The 22,423-nt window shown below is 62.0% G+C and overlaps 1 protein-coding gene across 1 annotated transcript; it reads right to left on the bottom strand.

Annotated features, from left to right (window-relative positions):
* Positions 1 to 302: 302 nt before the first annotated feature.
* Positions 303 to 22,395, bottom strand: MAP1S (microtubule associated protein 1S). The gene is made up of 7 exons (XM_039515708.1): positions 22,225 to 22,395; positions 14,574 to 14,675; positions 9,755 to 9,837; positions 9,277 to 9,417; positions 4,756 to 8,137; positions 3,734 to 3,951; positions 303 to 2,671 (listed from the first exon to the last, which is right to left on the bottom strand). Exons 1-7 carry the CDS (start codon positions 22,376 to 22,378, stop codon positions 2,516 to 2,518), a joined length of 4,236 nt encoding a protein of 1,411 aa, XP_039371642.1. The 5' UTR covers positions 22,379 to 22,395; the 3' UTR covers positions 303 to 2,515.
* Between the last annotated feature and the right edge of the window lie 28 nt (positions 22,396 to 22,423).

Raw genomic sequence — 22,423 nt, 5'->3', positions numbered from 1 at the left:
CCCAGCTTGATGCCAGCACTTCCCTGGCTTTGCCTAGTGGGGGGGGGCTTGGTGATGTGAGAGCTGCACCCCCATAGCCTGAGGCAGGAATTTACACTGATGAAAACTGGTCCAAGAGCCTGTGTGAACAGCCGTGGCCTGTTGCACCAGTTTGGGTTCTTGGGCAGATCAGCCCTTGAAGTTTCACTGGCCACCCCTGGGTCTTGCTCCAAGAACCCGCGCAAACCCCACTGCCTCCCCCTCGTGGTGCGTTTGGAACCAAGGCCGCCCAGCCTGCGAGGAAGCCACAGAGCACACGGCGATTTGTTGGGCTAGTGTCTCTTTAATGCTTGTTCAATACATTTACCAAACCAATCACATCGTGTGTGCAACATCGTGGCGTGTGTGTGTGTTGGTGCCTAAACCTCTAGCAAACCCACCCACCGCCCCGGCCTGGGAGAAGAGTCACAAGGGGGGGAGGGAGGAACAGGTGGCCACCCCCAACCCCACCCCCAGCTTTTGAGCTATGAGGTGGGTCGAGCTCTGAGCTCCCTCACCCCCACTTTAAACCCTACTTTAAAACATCTTCTAGCTAAGAAAAATATATAAAGCACTAAAAGGTGAAACATTCAATTCCCCTTTCCCCTCCCCCATACCCCAAACATCTCCTAGACACGTAGTACAATACAATCAAATGTAAAAAGGCCTCCAAGCCCAGCCAGGCGAGTACTGAGAACAGGATTAAACCCTTCTGCCATGGATACAAGAGGGGAGGCTGGGAAGCCCCCCCCTTCCCAGCAGCTCGCCTGGAGGGCGTACTGGTGCCTCACAGTGGCAATCAGATAAATAAGAACCTGTGTGTAACAGTTTTGGTTTTTCTTCATTTAAAAAAAAAATTACAAAAAAAAAGGTAAGTTGCAAACTTACAAAACAGGTTAGTGTCACATTCTCCCCCCAAACTTGTTCTTCAAGATGAGTTAGAGAAAAAGATGCGAAAGCCGTGGAAAAGCTGGAACGTGGCTGGGGATTCAGGCCCCCAGCAGGTTTCATGCCCAGCGGTGCCGCCGGAGATCTGCCTGGCCTATGCAGAGGGCTGGGGTCAGCAGCAGGGATGCAGGGCGTGGGAGACAGGAGCGGCAGAGTTTGCAGAAGGGGGAGGTTAGCGGATGTCGGGAGCCCCCCCAAGTCAGTTTTGACATAGGGATTGGAGAAAGGGGGAGGGGGTCCATGAGACACGACTATAATTCCCCTCCTCCCTGGGAGACACTCATACCCCCACACCCAGTGCTCCCAGCGATCGCCCTTCACATGAACTTTCAAACAGCCCAGGGAATTTGGCTTTAACACATTTAGAGCAACATTAGTGCTTCCGAGGTCCGGCATGGGGTGCGGCGGGGCTGAGCTGGGGTTGCCAGCCCAACCACCCCACCAGGCGAGGGAGGCTGGGCTGGCCTGGGAAAGCTCTAGTGGGGGGAGGGGGTCACAGTTCTGCACCCCACCCAGGGAGAACCCACTCCAGGCTCCACCGCTTTGGAAGGCAGGAAGCCATCAGCCCAGTCCAGCCTCCCTCATTCACCCCCCCCCCCCCAAGTTTCAGCCCCCTCCACTCCAACCTCCCTTAATCTGGGGCAGAGAGATCGTGTCTATCTGGGAATTTAGCATCTCTGCAGGAGCAACAGGACAGTTTAGGATTTGAATCTCCTTTTTGTGCCCCCCAAAACTAATAGCAGCTGGGGGAAGGGTAGTCAACTGAGATACAGCCCCCCCCCCCACTCTACCCCACCAGTATAGCAGCCCCGCTCCCTGGCACATGGCCAAGCTGCCAGTGGCATCAAACTCGTTTCACTTGTGCCCTCAGCCAGAGGCTGGGACTCCAACGGGCAGCTCCGCAGCAGGGAAGCGACTGGATGCCACCAGCAATCGGAGCCCCAGCTCAGGCTGCCCGTAGGAGCCCCGGGGCGACGCTGCAGCGAGGTGGCCCTTGCTGCATCACCTGCTAGACATCAGGGAGGGCGGAGTGGTCCCCTGCTCCCATCACTAGGGCGAAGAGAAAAGGGCCGTGCCTGTCCTTACACAGAGGCTGGGGGGGAGTAGCGGCTGGGCTGGGGAGGGCAGCGAGGAACAGCTATCCTGTAGCAGGCCTCGGCCCCCAGCTGCAGAACCTGCTCCACGCCTCTGCCAGCAATGGGGATTACGGACCCCCACGATCAGGCCCCTCTCCTCCTGTGGGAATGCAGCGCAAGAGGCTGGGGCCGGTGTGCATGCAAGAACCAGACGGTGAGTGACTGTGGCGCACAGGACGGGAGAGGCGAGCACTCAATATAACCCTTTCCAGTCCAAGGGAGATTCCTTCCCACTCCTCCCCTGCTGCAAGCTCATTCCAGTCTTACAGTGCCTCTTCCCAATCACCCGTGCCCTCACCAAGTCCTACAGGGGGAACCCCTCCCCTCAGCTTCCTGTGGGTTGCAATCTCCCCTCTGCAAGGTCCAAAGCACCTCCTCCACATCTGGCTGGAAAGGGTTAACGCAGGCCGCCTTCAGAACTCCACTTTGCACGCTGGGAAGGTCTCGTCCTGCATGGCCACTGTACTGTTGCTGCCCAGCACCGTGATGCCCAGCTCCTGCTGGCGCTCGTGGGTTTCCTGGTACCATTCGTGCATCACCAGCGAATCAAAGGTTGGGATCAGGGTCACCTGAGGAGACCAATTTGATACAGTCACTCAGAGGCAGCAGGGTCTAGTGGGTCTGACCCTGATGGAGCCAGGGCACCTGGCTTCTATTGCCAGGCTCTGCCACTGCCCTGCTGAGGGCATGTCATGTCTCTGCCTGTTCCCCTCCCACCCTTTGTCCAGTCTATTTCAGACCCCAGCTCTTTGCGGTGCGTCTGCACGGGACCCGGCCCACGGGGCTCTGATCTCAACTGGGGAGGGGGCGCTGTTGTGTTACAAACACGCTGGTGGGGCAGACAGAGGCCGGAGCGAGGGGGAGGTTCTGCCTTCCTCGAAATACGGACACAGAGCCTCAGCACGTCTCCAGCGGCTTCTGTGCCGGCTCAGAGCCGCCACCACTTGTGCCAAACAGGGACACCGAGGGACACCAGTGACCACCCCCCAGGTGAGGTCACAGTTTGCAGTTCAAAGGTCAGGGCCCCTCCTGCCTCAGGAAAACCCAGCCACCCCTGCTCCAAGCCACGGCTACCCAACCAAGCCCCCTATGTCGACGCCTCCCGCACCGAGCCTAGCCGGGCCCACAGACACAGCTGTACCCCGAGAGCCTCTGCGCTGCAGGGTTGTCAGGGTAGCTGCTCTGGCAGAGGGCGATTCCCCCCCACACTCCTCGCCGACCCAGCTACACCGGCATAACTCTGCTGTTCACACCGGGCCAGAGTCCAGTTCCTTGGGGGCCTCTGATTTCCCCCCTCCCCCCACAACTCCCTATAGCAACACCCCCGGCTGAGCCGGACGCCCCGAACGATACATACTGGGGACTTCTTGGATCCGGCCAGTAGGGGGAGCAGGTTCTCCCCACGGAGACCAGCAGATCCACAGCCAGCTGGATGGTGCAGCCCACGCCCGCAGAGATGGGCACAGTGGAGCAGCCCTCCTGGCTCCTGCTCAAAACCCCCACCACAGCGCAGGGCTTGGGGCTGGAGCATGGGGCAGGGATATGGTTACCTGAGATCCCAACGAGGCCCCCCCCACACCTGCCTGGCCATGCTCAATGCTGCCCCCTGCTGTCGTCCCGCCGAGCCCCACCTGGACATCGCTCCCCCAGTGATGTTTGCCCGACAGCAGCGCGTCCAGGATGGGTCGCATGACGCCCTCTTTGACGTGGTCGTCTCCGCTGATGACGTAGCAGAGGGAGCGGATCCGCCGGAAGAACTCCTCGTCCACCGTCCTGGCGCTCCAGGAGCCCGGGATGTAGGCCAGGTCCAAGTAGATTGGCGGCTCGGGGGGAGAAAGGGCTTTGGAGCCTGAAATTGTAAGACGGGGGGCACCTTTTAGACACAGGGGCAGGGCCGGGGCTCCAGCAGGGAATGCCAGGCGGCCTGGTACACGAGGACCCCAATACTGGAGCACGATCAGTGATTTCAGGAGCCTTGATTTTGGACACCGCAGAAGGGCTCAATCTGGCCCCTCCAGGCATCTCCCGTTGGGACACCCAACAATGGCCAGTCACTGGACACATTTGATCCAGGATCCCAGGTTCTCTCTCACACACCTGTTCAGCTGCTGGGGTGCTCCCAGGCCTGTCTCTTTACTGGAGCTTTAACTCCATTTTAAATCCAGGATCTCGCTCCCTTTGCGATTAGGGACGGTCACTGCATCTGCCTGAGCCTGGCTGCGCCCGGGAGGGTCACTAGCTCCCTGGGCTGGGAGGCTGCGCGGCAAGATCTCCCAGGATCCAGACAGCCTAGGCAACAGCTGGCCAAGGCTCCCCTCACTGCCAGGCTCACATGCCTCAACTCAGCCCCGAAGGAGCCTGCACCTGGGGCAGGGCCAGCCCGTTCTCCGTGGTGCACTCCCCCGGAGCCAGAGCAGCTCGCACCTGGCACGTGGGAACTCTGTTGGTGCCCATGGCGCCACCAGCAACCCAACTCCTTCCACAGGCCACACAGCACCCTGGGCTGCAAGGACCCACATATCCTCCAGCCCTGAGCCAGCCAGTCCCCCCCGGCCTGGGGCTGGGTCAGCGTGGGAGTGACAGGCTCTGCTCCTGGCCGGGGATCAGCTGGACTCTACGCCCCATCCCCACTCCCTGGGACCGTGGCAGTTACCTGCGGGAGATGATCTGCCGGCTCCCGAGAGTGGCCTGGCCCCAACGCTGCGGCTCGTGAGTGAAGCTCTGGTGTCCCCGGCAGCCCCGAGGCGCAGGCCCTTCTCCGTGGGGGTGCCCTTGGCTGGGGGAAGCGTCCTGACCTTGTCTGCTGAGCCCACGGGGCCTCTGGCCTTGCTGCCCAGGGTTGGGTGTTTGGGGGTTTCAGCCTTCTGGGACACAGGGGCCGAGCCCAGGCGGGAGGGAGTCCTCTTCACTTTGCTGGCGGGCTCCTTCTTCCCCGCACGGGCCTGCTCCGCGGGCAGGGCCTCCGGATCCACCATGCAGATGCCAGGTTGGGCAGGGAGGGGGCAGGGGTCTTTCAGGGGGCCTGGAGGAGGGTCTCTGGCCCGGGAAGGGCCCCTGGCCAGGTGCTCCAACTCTTCGTCGGAGTCCAGCCCGCCATCGGCCGTGATGGAGGGGCAGTCCTCAGTGGCAGGAGGGATGTCCGAGTCGGAGAGCGTGGGGAGGGACTCGCTCCCAGAGGTGGGAGGGGTCTCGGCACCCTGCAGCGGCTGCAGCCGGCGGCCCTGGCTCCTCTGGCCTCTCCTCTGGGCCAGGGGCTTGGCCAGCTCCTGGGAGAGATCGCTGTCATTGGACAGGTCCCGGGGGCTGACGTTGAGGGAGGGGGGGCGCTCGGACTTGGGGTGCTCAAACTCACAGGGCGACACCAGGCACAGGTCCACGTCGTGGGGGGAGTCGGAGCGACGCCCGTGCCGGCGCAGCCCATCTGCCCCATCACCGTCCAGCCGCTGGGCGTGGTGGCAGGGCCGGATGGGCAGGGACAGCCCACCTTTGCCCACCGAGGCATCTGACTCCGGGGTCAGCCCGCCCCCCTGCGGCCGGTTCAGCTCCTCTTGGGGCGACTCACTCACCGGAGGCAGCACCTGCTCAAAGGAGACCGACAGCGACTCGTCCACCTCGGTGGAGTGGGGAGAGCCCACCTCGGCCGGCAGGGAGGGGGTGGTGATGGTGGGCGAGACATCAGGGAGCTCGTCCTTGAAGGGGCTGAGGGACAGGCAGCCCGCCTGCTTCTCCTGGGAGGAGCTGGAGCTGTCGTGGGAGGAACGACAGGAGTTGAACTGTTTGTTGTCGTTGGGGCCCGACACCGGCTCCTCTACCATGACTGCATCCTCCACCGGGGACTGGTGGAACGGGGTGTGCCCAGCGCTGGCTGGCCCCGAGCTGGAGGGGGACATCATCTCCAAGGTCTTCTCCTCAGAGCTGCCGCATGGGTCCTCGGCACCCTCCTGGCAGTGGTTGAGAAGCCCCGTGGGCGTCAGGTCAAAGTCCACGCTGCGGTCGCTCTTGGGGGTCTTGGCAAGGGGGGAAGGGGGCCAGATGGCTTTGAGCGGGCTGGTCTCTAGGTACCGGAACCGCTGGGGGCTGTCCAGCTCCTCCGGGTCGACGCCGTTCTCCTGGCAGTCCGTGGGCCCCAGCCCGGTGCAGCCAGCTGAGCCCTCGGTGCCGGCACACTGCCCAGCCTCCCCATTCTCCAGCGGGGACGGCTCCAGCTCGCTCTCCGCCGTGGTGATCCCCTCGTCTGTCGACGACTCCTTCCGCCCGGCCTCGGCGCCCGCCCACGCCGCCTCCTGCGTCAGGGCCTCCAGGGACAGTGACTTAGAGCCGTCTGACACACCAGCCTCGGGGCTCGGGGGCTTTTTGCCGGCCGCACCTGCCTCCTTGGCCGCTTTGGCCTTGGGCTTCTCCGGCTCCTTCTTGAGAGTGGATTTCTTAAGGCTCCCTGTTCTGAGGGCCAGCTTGCGGGGCTCCAGCCCGGGTGGTTTGCGGGCAGGGGGCTTTGCGGCCTTCCCCTCAGCCTTGCTCTCCTTGGCATCCTTCCGCAGCAACTCAGCTTTCCCCTCCCTCTTCACGGCCTTCACCTCCTTCCTGCCGTCCGCCTTCCCCTCGGCACCATCTTCCTTCTTCAGAGGCCTCTTCTCCTCCTTCCTCACCTCCTGGGGCGCAGGCTCTTTCTTGGGTGGGGCCTTCTCCTTGCTCAGCTTCAGCCTCACGTCTGGCTTGAGCTTCTCAGCTGAAGAGTCAAGCTTGGCTCTGGGGTCCTTGGCTCTCTCCTCCTCTGGCCCTGCCTTGGCCACCTCGCTCGGCCCCCTGGCCTTCTCCTTGGGCGCTGGCTTCACCTCCTTCTTCTCTGCCTTGAGGGCTTTCTCCTTGGGAGCCGGGGGCCCGGCCTCCACAAGGCTCAGTCTGGAAGCAGACCGGAGGCTCTCCTTGGACGCCGACTTGAGGCTCTCCTTGCTCTCCGCCCTCTTCGGTGTGAGCTGCTTCTCGGGACGGGGAGTGGCCAGCGACTTCAAGTCCTTCTCCGTGACCACCGGGCGCTTCAAGAACTCCAGGTGCTTCACCTTCTCCAGCCCCTCCAGGATCCTGCTCTGTGGGGTGCAGCCTGGGAACAGGACCCGGATGATCTTCTCCAAAGGGCTGGCGGGATGCCAGACCAGCAGGGCGCAGACGGAGGTCAGGCACTGCAAGGGCAGCTCCTGCTCGCTGGGGTGGCCGTCGCCGGACCAGTGCTGCAGCAGGAACTCCAGCGCCTTGCTGCCCCGCACCGGGTTCAGCACGTACATGTCCAGTCTGCCAACGCCCATCTTTTGGAACAGCACCGTGGGCTCCACCTTGGGGCCGCTGTCCCTGCAGAGCAGGTTGGGCCTGATCCCCAGCTTCTCCAGGTAGCGTAGGGTCAGGCTGGCTTCGTCACAGCTCTTCAGCACCCTGGAGTTCCCCTCAATACCCTTCAGCTTCTCCGACGCGTTGAGGAACACGACTCCCAGCTCGGGGGAGATGAGGTTCTTCACCCAGTCCCCGTTGCTCTGGGAACCCTGCGAGGAGGGGTCCTCCTCCAGCTCAGCCACCTTCCTCTGCAGCAGGCTGTTGACCCCCGGCAGGCTGTCCGTGCCGATGTGCGTCACCAGGATGGAGTCGATCCGGTCCAGGTGGCGCACCAGCTTCCAGAAGGAGGATTTGGGGTTGGATCCCCCGTTCACCAGGACGTTGAACCCGTTGACGGCAAAGAAGGCTGTGTCCCCCCTCCCGCCGGGGAAGACGTAGCAGCAGGGCTTGGAGAGCTTCAGGAAGCCCACCATGGTCGGGGGCTCCAGGAGGTCGAAGGGGGACTGCGGCTCCAGGGACTCCGAGAGGTATTCCACGAACTCCTGCAGCCCCTCCATCTCCGGCAGCACGCAGCCCGGGTTGATCCGCAGCTCGATGAAGTCCTGGAGGTTGTGCTGCTCCAGGCTGGAGTCCTGCCACTCCCCGAAGTCAGGGCAGCTGACGGTCAGGCTGGCCTTGGCCGAAGGGTCTGCAGAGCTCAGCATCTCTCCGACCTAGAGAGACAAGCCAGAGTCAACGCCAGCACATGGCGGAGTTCAGTGTAAAGCAACAGGCTGCCGAGTCGTCCCTTGTCGGCAGATCCAGAGCTCCAACCAGGTCAGCTTAGGGGCTAGACAGAGACTCCACCTCTGACTCGGACCTAGACATGAGTTCCCAGAGGGGTGAGGCCAGTCGGCAGCCACCAGACAGTCCCTCCCCGCCCTCCTTCACCAGTACAGGGAAGGCCCTGGGACGGCTGCCATCCCACAGCAGGCTCAGCCGGGACACTGCAGCATCACTCGGCTCAGCATCGTGCCCCCTGTGGTCCGTGCTACCGGATGACTGAGCACTGGGGTGAGCATCACTGTGAGCCCAGACTCTTCCCTTTGCATCCTGGGAACGTGCCCCACGAACTCCGAGAGCAGCAGCCCACCCACCCCACACCCGATCCTCCAATTCCCCCCACTTCCTAGCTGAGCAGCCCTGGCTGCTGGTGTGATTCAGAGCTCGCTACCACTGAGCAAGGCCGCGTTCACGCAGAAGCATGGGCCTGGGACGGGGGAGCAGTCCCAGGGCTGCTGGGGAAGGAAAGCCCTCGCCATGCACGGCAAGGGGACCCGAGCTTGCCAGACTTCCGGCAAGACCGAAACTGCTGTGACACCTGCTAGATGGTGGGGGAGAAGAGGCCCCATACGGGCAGTTCTGGGTGCAGCACGGAGCAACAGCCCAGCTCCATGGAAAACTGCTCCATCAGCCCCACTAGAGAGACGGACTCAGCCAGCCCCACAGGGCTTGGCTGCTGGTGCCTGGAGCTGCACATTCAGGCAGCTTATGGCCAGCCCAGCTGGGGCTCAGGATCCAAAGGGCTAGTGAGAAAAAAGTGACCCGGGTCCAGAGGGGCCCCACACTGGAGTCACCTTCACAGCCAGCCGCCGTGTCAAGGTTCTGCAACGTTTCCTCCAGCAGCCAGAGGTGAAAACGCACTCGAGCCCCGAGCTGGGGAGACACACGCCTCTGTCTCCGAATCAGACAGTAACGGGATCACCGAGGCCTCTCCCCAAGCCCTGCTGAAGGAAGGCGTTTCCTGGCCCAGGGCTGACGGCCACGAGGGTCAGCCACCAAGGGGTGGTCACGGGCCTGTGCCAGGACACACCTCTTTGTCCGTGAAGATCTGGATAAAGTCCCGCAGAGAGAAGCAGCCCGTCTGCAACATCAGCTCCCCGGTCTCCTCCACGCAGGGCCCAGCGAACACCAGCAGCTTGTGCTGGGACACGTCCATGATCAGGTTCCGCAGCTGGGGACGGAGAATGGTTGAGTTCAGCTGTTCCCACCCACCCCCATCCCCGCCACCCAGGCACACCGGGCCTACACCAGCTCGAGGGGATCTCTGCTGCCACACGATGGAGCCGCGACCAAGCGCTGGGTGCCTGACCTGCAGGCTGCTCCGAGCGGGACCCTTGGGCTGGGGAGACAGCAGGGCGCCAGGCCTGATGGAGGAGGAGGACAGAACCCCCCACTCCATCCCCACAGGGTGGTCTTGCAGCCAGTGGCCTGGCACCTCCTTGGCCCCCCACCCCCCCAACATGGTAAGGGCCCCATTGGACCCCGGTTCCCCCTCCACACCTGCTCACCTCATCGCACAGGGACTTATCCGAAGGGTTGAGCAGCACCAGTGTCTCCAGGACATCCCCCCGGTGGTGGAGGGTCCGCTGACCTGCCCGGGAACAAGAGGCCTTGGCATTAAGAGACCAGCTCCCCCGAGTCACACCCCGGCTTTGGCCCCCACCCCCTCCAGGGAAGGGCCAGGCTGGCCCGAGAGCTGCACAGAGGGGGGCTGCCCAGGGCACAGGCCAGGCAGGGGAGCTCAGCAGGTTGGGAGACGGCAGCATGCCATGCAGCACTCAGCCGGCACGGTCTGCCCCAACATACGCAGCTCGGCCCAGAGCAGGGAACCCCAGGCAGCTCCCAGCTGGCCCAAGAGGCCATTCAGAGCGTGCACGGCTCGCAGCACTGCTCCCCCTGCCCCCCAGAACCCCTGGGACCCTGGGCACGGAAAGCACAGCCGGGTGGTGTTTCAGGGAGATGCCTGTGCCGGACAGATGCCAAGGCTGGCTAAGGAGGCACCTGTCAGGCAGTGCAATGCAGAATCGGCTTCCAGGCAGGACGCAGGGAGGGGCAGAAGAAGGCGGGTTTTGGGGCTAGGTCGCTGGCTCTGCCACAGGCTCCGAGTAGCCTGCAGCAAGGTGCTGAGTCTGTTCCTCAGTTTCTCCACCCGGGAAGCGGGGCGACCCAAGTCAGCCTTTGGAAGGGCGATGGGCAAACACGAGAGAATGGGGTACCCGTAACTCCTGATAGAACACGCCACAATCCCAGCTAAAGCTAGAGGTGCCGGACGGGCTCGGTGCACTGGCAGCTCCCGCAGAACCCAGGTCCAATGGGGAGTTTGCCCAGCACAAGCTCCAGCCATCCCGGCAGCAGGCAGGGGACACAGGCCCATACACAGACCCCGCTGCTGCACGCCCCCTTCCCAGCCTCCCCTACCACTTTCAGCCAGGCCGAGGCAGGAGTTCCAGGCCGGGGTCACGGCCGCTGCAGGACCCCGCTGGCTGGGAAGCGGAGCTGTGAGCCCGGATACTGCAACAGAGGCCAGCAGAAGTGCTGAGTCGAAGGACGAGACACCCCACCCGCCTTCCTTCCCGCTGCGGGAGAAGGAAGGAAGCAGAGGGGCTGACTCAGCCCCCTCCCCTGTGTTCTGCACCCGATATGGAAATGGCGCAGGAGCTGGACAGGGCTTGTTTTTGAGCTACAAACACAACGCTCTCGACCCCACCGGACGCCAGGCCAGGCCAGGCCCGGCCCAGACCAGCTGGACGACTTGGCCCAGCCAGTCCGCTGCAGGGTTGGGGACAGACCCTGGGAGCCCTCGCCCTAGGCACGCCGGAGCTGTTCTCCCCTCTGCGAGGAAGGTCACGGGCCAGCAGAGACCCAGGCCCACTCAGGGCTGGTCCCGTGCAGCCCCAGGGCCGCTGGCGTTTCCTGCTCTGCGCCTGGACGATGCAGCCCCAGCTCAGGAAGGCCAAGGGGACTGAAGCTGCCTTCCTGAGGCCGTCAGCGCAACACCACCTCCTCCCTGCAGGCGTGGGGTGGGGGGGAAAGAGAGCAGCCCAAACTGCTCCCCCCAGCCCCATTTTCCTTCCCAGGGGAGGGCTGGGACACCACTGAGCCCCTCCCGGCCAGCAGCTGCAGGGGTCTCAGCTCACCCCACCTCCCACCTGGAGCATGTACCAGAGCGTTCCCAGGCGGGGAGCTCTCTGGCAGGGCCCATCTACCCTGCCCGCACGACCCCCCCATCATGGCCACTGCAGGACAACTGCTCGGCCGTGCTGCATCCAGGGGCCCTGTCTGCTCACAGCCCCAGACCATGCTGCAGCGCCAGAGCTCGGACCGTGCGCCCCTGGAGAGCCGGTGCCTCTCGCTGGAGCAGGCAGGCGCTCAAGAACAGTCACACAAGCCCAATCCTGCCCTTGCTAGATTTTTGCGGCGACTCCCAGAAGCCAGAGACCCAAGCTCTGGGCCCCCGGGCACGCAGTCAGGCACTGTGCAGATGGCATCTAATGCAGACAGCTGTGCTGCCCATTGCTGGAGGGCAGCAAAGGGGCAGAGAAATGAGGCTGAGCGTGGAGCAAAGGAACGGAGACTTTCCCACTGCTCTACGAGCAGGCAGCCCAGGACCCTAGGGAACCGGGGGTGGGGGGAGGCTCAACCGGGAGCCCCGGGCACATCTCCTACGTTAGCTCCCCAGGAAGGGAACCGGGTTGGCTTTAACTCCAGGTGCGCAGCCAGCGTCCCGGGGAACATGTGCAGCGTTCACCCAGAGCACGGAGGAAAGCGGCTCCATTGAGCTGCTAACAATCTGCTCTGCACGCCCCAGCTCACGGGGCTCCAGGCCCACGAAGGCCAATTTTCAGTCCGAGGGGAAGGAAGATCAGAGGGACAATTAGGCCACAGGGCACCTCAGGGCGTTGACGCTGGGGAGCTCAGCTGTTTACTGCAGCTCAGACCCAGGAACAAAGAGAATTTGTGAGCCTGCCAAGCCTGAGCCCATTGGTGGTTAAGTTCCCTCTCCGCGAGCTAGCTGGCTGCTGGGCTGAGCCTGGAGGCCTGTACCCCACAGAATGGGGGAGCTGGGTCGCTGTGGGCTGGCCTAGGACTTGGAAACCCACGTTCAGTTCCCTGCTCTGCCAAAGATTGATCTTGGGCAAGTCACTGCCTCACTTTCCCCATCTGTACAATGGGTGTGCATGATTTCCCTGCCTCCCAAGGGCGGGGGATGGACTGCGGGGCTCAGACACTAGGAAGGTGGACTGACTGAAGCCAGCCCAAGCTCCCAGTGCTGACGCAGCAGTATCACGTGGAGGCATTTCACACCCCGGTAGCTATTCCCATACAGCTCCCTGCACCCACCTGCTGTGAGAGCCAGCAGCTCTGCCCAGAGCCGGCCTGTTCCCTGGCAGGGGGATTTACAGGACTGGGCATCAGACACCCGCCCAGCCCCAGGGGCCGTGGGGACAATAGTGCTGATGGACTGCACATGAGCCGCTGAAATCTGAGCAACCCTGGTCTTCTGAGCTCTCCCTGGGCTCCACGCGGGGCACACGGCAGGGCACTCTCTCCGGTGCCCCATTGGTATCCGAGGCTGGGGGAGGGTTTTACCCATAGCAGCAGCACTAGCTGGTGCCGACAGCGTTTGAACCCAGCCCAACCGGTGCCTCTGCTCTACCCGTGCCAGAGGAGAGGGATGCTACCAGCACAGCAGCCTCTCTAAGCCCCTTGGGGAAGAGGCTCCGCTCTGTCTGTACAGCACCTAGCACCCCCAGACAGCCAAGCTTCTCCCAACTCTGGAGCACAAGGCCTGGCTTCCCCGCAGCCTGTCCTGCTCCACCCATCGGGGTCCCCGAGCTCTTCAGACCCCTGGAAAGGGGATGGTCTGCAGGAGCCAGCTACGCCTGACAAGCCACAGGGAGCTCAGACCCTCATGCAAGGAGCCCCCTGCTCTGGATGCCTTAGAGAAGGGGGTAGGGGAGGCCATACCCTACCCAGTGGAGCAGCAGGGACCCCCCGTCCCTCCCAACACTTGTGTCTAGGCACAGATGTGCTGAACCAGCAGTTCCCCCCCACAAGACGAGCCGAGGAGTATCTGGCTACAGCATGGTTTTGACTTGGACTCAAGACGTCCCCCTCTGAGCGAGTTCGACAGAACAAGCCCATCCCTCGGTCTGGGAGGGCCGACCCGAGTCTAGACACTGCAGCTGGAGGCGGTGGGGCAACGCAGCCAGGAGCCAGCCTGGGCGTGACAAGGCCTCACTGGACAGTGCATGGAGAGAGCTGCCGGCCCGTCCTCCCAGCCCGGGAACTCCTCTGTGAGCCGCTCCGCAGGAAGAATCAGCACGTTTGTCTGCTTGGAGGGGCCAGGACGGGGGCATCAGCCGAGGGAGAGCGCATGCAACTCGGCACAAAAGCAGCTTTGTAGCCCCGGCTAAATGTTTGTCCAGCCCAGCAAAACACCATCAGGAGAGGGCAAGGTCCGGGTCTGCAGCCGACCAGCAGCCCCCAGAGCGACCCCTCCCCACACAGCAGGAAGGACGGCGCGGCCTCCCTGCCTATTTCCAGCCACTGGGCGGCCTGGCTTCCCCCTGCAGTCTGGGCTGAGATACGGATTAATCACTGCTAAGAGCCAGGCGGGGTGTGCGTGGAGGGGGTCACACGAGGTTTCTGCCGATGCAGAGCAGAACACGAGCTCCCAGATGCTGGTTCTGCTGCTGGATGTGTCAGGGAGCACGTTGCCATCCGCTCCTGGTGGGCGTAGCCAGCACTTCGTCAAGGGCAGACAGCATGGATCTGAGTGGCATACATACAACCCCTCCCTCCCAACGAAGCCCCCCCGAAACCTGAGCAAAGGGGACCAGTCCTATGCACCCCTAGCCTCACAGTCAGGAGTGGAGACGCTCAGATAGTGCAGTACTGGGGGGCACTGGAGTACCCCAGACAGGTTATTCCCAAAGCTGCTTCCACAGCAGGGTGGCTGTTTGTGAACTCCCACCCCAACCCCTCACAGCAGGGCCAGCTCAGAGCGGAGCTGCTGCCTCACTCCAGCTACGTTCAGACAGTCAGTTGGACTTGCAATAGACTCCCCCCAGAGCAGGGCGAGTTCTGGACCAAGCAGCCTGGGAAGCCCCTTTAAATACTCCGGGGCATCCCAGAGCGCGGGGCCAGGACAATCCCTGGGAATCCACACTGGGGAGTCCAGACCTGACAGCAGCATCGGGCAGGCAGGGAGCCATCTCCAGCGAGGTGCCAACCCCACGACAGCTGGGCTGCTCTTCCCAGCAGAGGGCTAGGGGACTGCACAGCTGGGCAGGAGACGGGAGAGGCCTGGCGGATCACCCTCACCTTTCACAATGCTGGAGAAGGTGGCCGAGTGCCGGGACACAAACAGCTTCAGCTGCTCATCCAGGTTGCAGGAGGCGAGGTCGATGTCCCAGCAGCGGATCCCTGGGGAGAGAGAACAATCAGCACCTGCAGCTCTCAAAAGGGTGCAGAGCCCACCCCACCCCGACACTGCCAGGAGAGGCACCAGGCTCACGCAGAGATTCCCAGGGGCTGATCTTGGCTGTGACCAGTCCCCCACCAGCTGGGCAAGTAACTTCACCCTCAGTGGCTTCTGCCTCCCTGCCCACCCGTGGCACGAGGCCAGCTGCCTTGGCACAGGGGCGAGCGATAGGTCTGCTCTGAGAGCTTCACCCCTGGGGAATGCAAGCACCAGGGACCCCGTGCAAACCTGGCTACAGGGGAGAGGGAGCGGACATGCCTGGCTGGCTGGGCAGATTCCCCTCCAGCAGCACGGACAGCGAAGCCCCCAGAGCAGTCCCCTAGAGGGCCCCCTTTGCCCAGGCAGCTGCCAGGCCAGGCCAAGCCAAGCCAGGGAAGGGGAACCGGGACCCGCAGAACTGCCCCAGGTGAGGAATGTGCTGGGAGGGGATGGGTCAGCAGGGAGCCACCTAGTGGTGGGTCTGCTCCTGCTCTCCTCCTGCATGTGGGGGGAGGATCAGTTACCAGCCAGGGAAGTCGGGGGAACCAAGCTCCCGCCCCAGGCTCTTTAAACCCTGGCACGGCACCGCCTCGCAGAACAATCCGCGTCAGGCAGAAAGGGCCCCTGCGCCAGCCTCGGCCGGAGAGAAGCCTGCCGCCTTGCAGGGCTCTTTGCGCCCCGTGTTGGGCATACGGTGCCCCACCCAGCTAGCAGCCGGAGCAGCAGGGATGGGAGCTCCACCCAGGGAGCTCCACCCAGGGAGCGCCCCGTCATTGCAAGTAACAGGGAATGCACAAAATGGACCGTAGGGAGGAGCCCGCGACTCTGCACCGTAAGCCCTCAGGGTCACGCCAGCCGCTCGCAGCCTAGGGTGACAGGTTACAGCGCATGCAATAGAACCCCCCCACACACACACACAGGGAGGGGAAGGGGTAATGCAGACGCACGCTGGGCAATACGACGCAGCTGCCATCACTTCTGCAAGCCGGGGGGGGGGGGGGGGGGAAAAGAAAAAATTGAAAAAAACCCACAGCTCCTGCGCTAGGCCTGCCCCCCCGGGCTGAGCAGAGGGAGTGGCACTAAGGGCTTGTGCTGACCCCCCCGTCCTCATTCCCACGTGCAAGCACGAGCCTTCCCAGGCAGGGCCCATGCCTCCTCCGGCTAGTGCCCGCCCTGCAGCGCAGCCTATACACACGAGCAGCTTCTAGGACACATGAGTCCCTTCAACGAAATGCAGCGTGATCCGGGCGCCCTGACAGCTCCGTGCAGCGGCCCTGCCCAGGGCACAAGCTGCTGCCACTGGCCCCCCAGTTGCTGGAAGACCCGCAGGTTCCTCAGCCTTCCTCCCACCTGGCAGGGCGTGTGCTGGGACAGCAAGGACGTCTGGGGGCCTACGAACAGCCGTGGGGGAGGAAAGGGCTTCTGGCTGTGGTAACAACAGGCCATTTCCCTCTGCTGCTTGGCCAGGAAAAGGACAAGCGCCCACAGACACCCGCAGGGGCCAGGCTAGCGAGAGAGAGAGGGCAGCAAGAGGGGAGGTCAGCGCAGCACCAAGGGAGCGTGGAGCCGAGTGCCGCCCCGAACCCTCGCCAGAGAGAGAAGGAGCCTGTGCCCAGCAACAGGCAACCCAGCAGGCCTGGCCTTTAGCAGCCCTGCTCCCACGCTGTCCCGGTTTAACGGGGCTGCGACGAGGGTGGGAGGGGAAGGAAATGGGGGCGAAGTCGGAGGGACATGTCGGTCTGTGTCGATGCTCAGTGGCAAGGAACCCGGAGGTTCCAGCCGGGATCCGAGTCCTGGGACTTCCAGCCAAAGGCACGTTGGACCCAACAGGCCAGCGCTGTGCCCCTCAGCAGCGTCCAAACAGCCCCTGGGTGAGGCCTGAGCACCCGACAGTCCAGCAGCGCCGGTGAGGGGCCGCGCCGCTCCCCTCCTCAGAAAGCGAGGGAGTCAGACGCTGCCTGCGAGCTGCAGCTGACAGAGGAGGAGCTCCCCAGGCACACCCAGCCCCCAGACTGCTACACTCATAGTCTGCAAGGCGGCTGCACAGCTTGTGCCTGCGGGAGCTTTTGCCTCCAGTATCTCTGCAGAACCTGCCTGGCAGAAAAGAGGTAGTGAGCAAAGGCACTTCTAGCCTTCCCTCCTGCCGCTACCCATGGCCCCAAGGCTACAGGGCTGGCTGGCACAAGACAGCCTCTTCCATGTCTGCACTGACCTCCCCTCTAGTCCAGCCTCTCGCCCCCTAACCTGCAGCTGCCCCCGTGCCAGATTCCCAAATCGGCTCTTCCTCGCCACCCAGAACTAGAGACACGAGTGGAAAAGGTGGCCCAGATGCCAGGCAGCCCGACCAACCAGCTCCAGCTGCGTTCCAAGCTAGGAGTCACTTTCGCAGCCTTCTTCCAAACCGATGGTCCCTCGGTTTCCTTCCCGGGGGTCACAGGTTCAAACCCCGGCCCAGACGAGTAGAGGCTCGGTCGTTACCACGTGCTGTTTGGTGGCTCCCATGGGAGGAGTTCAGTTGCTCACAGGTAGGTTCCCCGGGGAAAGCTGTTCACATCACAGCACCCTTGGCCCGTTCAGTCCTTGGCCTCTGCCACCAAGCAGGAGCCCCCCCTGCTGAGCAGGGTTAAAGGGTGCTGGCAGGGCAGTATAGGAAGCTGGCACTGACCCACTGTGGCTAAGTACAGCTCAGTGACGATGGGTGTCACTTCACCTGCATTTGGAGTCTGACTAGTCCCTGCTCACATGCACTGACTGGGTTAACATGGGTCTCTCGCACCAAATTCAAGTCACATCCTGCTGCACAGCAGGGTCACTCTGCTACTGGCTCTGAAAGTTTGCAGCAGCTCCCACACCTCCTTGAGCAGAGTCTGCAGGCCAGGCCAGGCCCCACACAGCTGGGCTCTGCGCTGTTCCTCACCTCAGCACTTACCAATGCAGCCCACCTCCCATCTCTCTTCGCCCCCAGCTCCTTACTGCTCAGAAACTTACTGGAACTGCTCTGATCTCCTGCACAAGGCAGCAGAGCCAGGCTGCCTCATTCAGCACCTGTGATTGAAGGGGCCCCTTGCGGGCACAATACCAGGACTGCCCTGCCTTTGCCAATGAGAGCTTACGCTGCCAAGACCTGCACAAGCCGGGGAAGAGCCAGCTGCATTGCGTTCTGCCTCCTCGGCCACAGATCACCAGCACAATTCCAAGCGGACAGCTTGCTAGGACGGCGTCCGGCCCAAAACTCTCAGCAGTGGGGAGGGTGTTTGGCTGCTAAGTCAACTCAGGCAACATGCTAGGAACCCCCCTGACAGACTGTAGCAACAGCCCAACGTGGCAGGAACCGTCCCCACCTCGGCTGTACACAACACCTGACTACAATCCCTTTGTGGCTCGCTTCCTGTTTGGTGTCAGGAGAGAGGCCTGCATGACAGGGCAGTGTGTCAGCCGGAGGCTGAGCTCATCATGGGGCCCTGGAAAACGGAAAGGAATATCCACAGCTAGCCAGATAAGAACAGAGCCAGCACGAATAGTGTCACCCAGGCTTTTTAGTAACTTAGGAGGCTTCCCCCTAAGTTTGCATTACAGCGACTGGCTGCAGGCCGGGTGACTGCCCAGCAGGCCAAAAGAGGGATAGCTGGACCGCCACCGGCACAGTACGCGATGCTAGCCAGGAGTGGCATCAGTGTGCTGGCAACAGAGACGAGATCAGGAGCCTGCCACCAACCCTGCTACTTTTGTCCACAGAACTGAGTCTTGAGACTTGTAAATAGGGTCGATTTCATGGAAGACTATCACACTGAAGGGAAACTGAGGCACGGATGTGCAGGTCAGTTCTGGCAAAGCCAGCAATACAGCCCAGGGGTCCCAACTCCCAGACCCCTGCTCTAAGCAGCAGACTCTCCCACCCCTCCAGTGTGGGAACAGAACCCACTGGGATGATTTTCCTGAGTGAGGACAGGTCTGGCTGGAGGGGGATCTGCCATACTGGGTCAGACCAAGGGTCCATCTAGCCCAGTATCCTGTCTTCCGACAGCGGCCAATGCCAGGTGCCTCAGAGGGAATGAGCAGAACAGGGAATCATCAAGTGATCTATCCCCTGTTGCCCATTCCCAGCTTCTGGCAAACGGAGGCTGGGGACACCATCCCTGCCCAGCCTGGCAAACAGCCATTGAAGGACCCATCCTCCATGAACTTATCTGGTGTTTTTGAACCCTGTTGGTCCCGCTCAGGCAGGAGACAGGACACCAGCAGGGAAGAGTCCAGGGCAATTCGGACAGTTCTGAGGTGTGGGTCAGACACAGGGTGATCAGGACCCCCGGGGCAGCATGGTGGGCAGAGTTGGTCCCAGTATGCCCACCCCGAAGACAAAGGGGGGACCTGATAACATATCTGGAGACAGCGAAGGGCTGTTATAAAGAGGATGGTGATCAACTGTGCACCATGTCCGCTGAAGGTAGGATGGGACGTAATGAGCTCAATCTGCAGCAAGGGAGATTTAGGTTAGATATTAGGAAAAATTCCAAGTAAAGGATAATTAAGCTCCGGAATAGGCTTAATTAGGCACAGAGTCAGAGCATCTATGGCATTTTCCACATTTCCTAGACACCGGGACCCGGTGACACATGCTGATGCTTCAGCTGACCCCCCGCCCCCAGCTGAGTAACATCCTTCTCCAATTGGGGTTTGAAAACGAAAGGTCAGAAAGGGTCAGAGCCCAACTCCCTCCAGTCACTGGCTCCAGAACACTCATGGTGAGTCAGCTCGAAGACAACAGGATCAGATCCCCCTGCTACCCACAGACGGCTTCATCCCAGGGCTTCAGACCTCCTGCCGCTCGCCGAGCAGCTCCTCGGGGAAAGGAAGCCAAGCACGTTCCCCCTCACACAGCCTCCCCTGCGAGTTCAATGCACTTTGGTTTACAGCTGCACACTCCCTGCCCCAGACGGCTGGTGGAAATCTTCACAATTAGACTCCTGCCCCCTTCCTTACAAATTTCCATTTTTAATGGTTGACAGCCTCTGAGTCAGCCCCCGGTGAAATGAACAGGGCAGCTCACTCAGCTACTGCTTCAGGTTCTCCCCAAGCTCCGATACACTTCACACGCTGACGGTTTCTTTGCAGCCGTAACTGCCCGAGGTTTTACGAGGTTCAGTCTCAGCTCTCGTGTGAGAAGCCCATCCATGTGCCCCCACTAGTCCTTCGCAGCTTCCCACATATCTGGGCAACCACCCCCTGGGGAGAACAGAGCCACTCCGCAGGCCTGGCTGGGACATGCCTGCCTCATGCGGGATGTTAACGGAGGTGGGTCAGGAGCATCTTTAAAGGCAGCACCAAAGATGTGCCTTCAGGTTCCGAACACGTTACAGGTTCCTTGACGTTCACCACTTAAGACAGGTGCACGCTTGCTTCCCCTGGAGGCACGCACCTTGCAGGAGTGACTCAGCCGCGCCAGCCTCAGCCAGCCAGAAGAGCGTTCCCTCCAGCTACGGGAGCGCAGCCGCCTTCCCGGGCTGCTCTTCAAGAGGCAGCACGTACAGCCATCAGCTGCGTTAGCAGCGGTGTTCCGAAAGCGAACGACAGCCGCTGCGTCTCTCTGCCTTCTGCCTCCCCAGTCACCCTACGCCCTTGTACAGCAGCCATCTGTTCATTCCTGTCCCACACTAGCCAACTGGGCTCCTCTCCCCACTCCAGGAGAGCGGGTTTGCTCCCTGCGGCCACTAATGCTTCAGGAATTCTAACCCCAGCTCATCAACAAACCCCAGGCCCCTGTACAGCCACTGTGTGGGGATTACAGAGACGCAGCCTGTTTCACTCCCCTCATGTCTAGTGATTTACAACCGGCTTAGCAGGCAGGCCTCCTGCCCATTGCATGAGCCACCAGGGCAGCAAACGGGGAATGAATCCATTGGTATTTTTGCTCCACCATCCCCCAGTCTGTGGAACCGTTAACGATCCTTCCAACCAAAGGGAGATGGTGCAAGATTAGGGTATTAGAAGCAATGGGGGGAAAATGCAGAGTTGCACAAACCTTGCTCAACGGAACAGTTTTGGCCATTCAGGCTGCTTACTGAGTTCACACATGGTATATATGTTTTTTTAAAGATCACTTCCAAATTTGCGTCCCCTTCCAGGCCTTGAAAGCACCCTCCGCGGAAGGAGACACTAGCTCAGTTCTCACCCTGCCCACAGCACCTCTAGTCCCCAGCGTTAATACAGTTTATGCCTGTGCCAGGCTAAGAACACGGAACCCCCGCAGCCAGCCAACTTCCAAACATCCCGTTCCAGGCGAAGGTTTTAATCACTGGTTCGTTAACAGTAAATGCAGATCCACAGCAAGTCCTTGGAGGAAGCTATGAAGCAGGTTTAATTACAACTAAGCCCTTCCTAGTTTCAGCTGGCAGTTTCCTCAATCCACACTGACCCACTAAGGCAGAACACACCCCGACAGACCAGAGCTCCAGATCACTTCCCGATGCCAGACGGCTCTCCCGAGGGCCAGCTGCCCCATCCATCATGTCTGATACTCCCCCGCCCCGCTCTAATTTCTTGAGTTGCAAACAGGTCCCAGCCCATCCCGGCGTTAACAAAGCAACCCCCAACCTTTGTCTGCTGCTGCTACGCTCAGCACCGTGGGCCTCCATGCACAGGGTGCCCAGGTGCAGCCAGAAGTCTAGAGGGGGAAATGGGATGGAATTACACATATGCAAAAGGAACACTGTGTCCCGAATTCACGCCGCTGGGAACAGCCCTGCTGTCACCCCCACCCACGGTAAAAGCACCATGAACTGCCCCCCCCACAGGAGACACTCCCTTTAAACATAAGCAATAATTGGCGGGGGGGGCTGCACTAGGCTACCACAACTGGACTTTACATACCCTTCCCCCACCTAGTCTGAAGTATCAACGCCCCCCCACCCCCGGCCACCCCAGGAGAGAGCCCCCCCCAGCGTGCAACTCAGCAAGAAGGGAAATGAGAAGAGGTGCTTCAATGAATCGAGGGGCGCTACACCCACGCACAGGGCACGGCTACATGTGGGGGTGTTGCACTTTGCAAGTCCATAAACCAGTGCAAAGGGGGAATTGCCCCAATGCATCAGTGCACATGGGTCAGCATGAAATGCAGCAGAGCAAGTGTAAGATTCGGGCCATGCTACACAGGGTGGGTGGGAAGCAGGGCCAGGCACCAGCGCCTAGGGGAGAACCCCTGTGGGAATTAGGGCACGGGGCACCAACGCGAACAAGGGCAGCAGAGGAACGGTGCATGATACATGAGTGCAGCCTCATACCCTGGCGCATGGGGGAGCCCTGGACACAGAAGATAGGGGCCCTCCCACAGGTGCCTGCACCGGTGCAAACAGGGCAATGAATGGGACCCGCGGCGCCTCGGCCCGTGCTGCCCGGGGGCTGCAGGGGAGCCCGGCGGGGGGGGGGCGGTGCACGGCGCTGCACGGGCCCGGGGGGGGGGGCGGTGCACGGCGCTGCTCGGGCCCGGCGGGGGGGGCGGTGCACGGCGCTGCTCACCTCTCTCGAGCGCGGCCAGCACGGCGCCCAGCAGGCCGGGCCGGTGGCAGCCGCCGCCCACGATCACCAGCAGCGAGTAGCGGCGGGGCCCGGCGGGCTCGCGGGGCGGCGCCTCCCCCCGGCTCGCGCGCTCGGCGGCTCCCGCCGCCGCCATCTTCCGGCCCGGGCTCCAGCACGACGTGCGGTGCTTAGCCCCGCC

Source organism: Mauremys reevesii, linkage group 26 (genome assembly GCF_016161935.1).
Source record: "Mauremys reevesii isolate NIE-2019 linkage group 26, ASM1616193v1, whole genome shotgun sequence".
Taxonomy (NCBI): domain Eukaryota; kingdom Metazoa; phylum Chordata; order Testudines; family Geoemydidae; genus Mauremys; species Mauremys reevesii.
The sequence above is the reverse complement of the archived record's forward strand: the minus strand, read 5'-3'. Positions and strand labels throughout refer to the sequence as shown.

Excerpts from the sequence above, each read along its gene's own strand:
- MAP1S (XM_039515708.1), bottom strand. The coding sequence starts at position 22,378 with ATGGCGGCGGCGGGAGCCGCCGAGCGCGCGAGCCGGGGGGAGGCGCCG. Across the intron at positions 9,838-14,573 it reads CTTCTCCAGCATTGTGAAAG|GTCAGCGGACCCTCCACCAC; the intron begins GTGAGGGTGATC and ends GTTCCCGGGCAG. Across the intron at positions 3,952-4,755 it reads CGGCAGATCATCTCCCGCAG|GCTCCAAAGCCCTTTCTCCC; the intron begins GTAACTGCCACG and ends TTACAATTTCAG.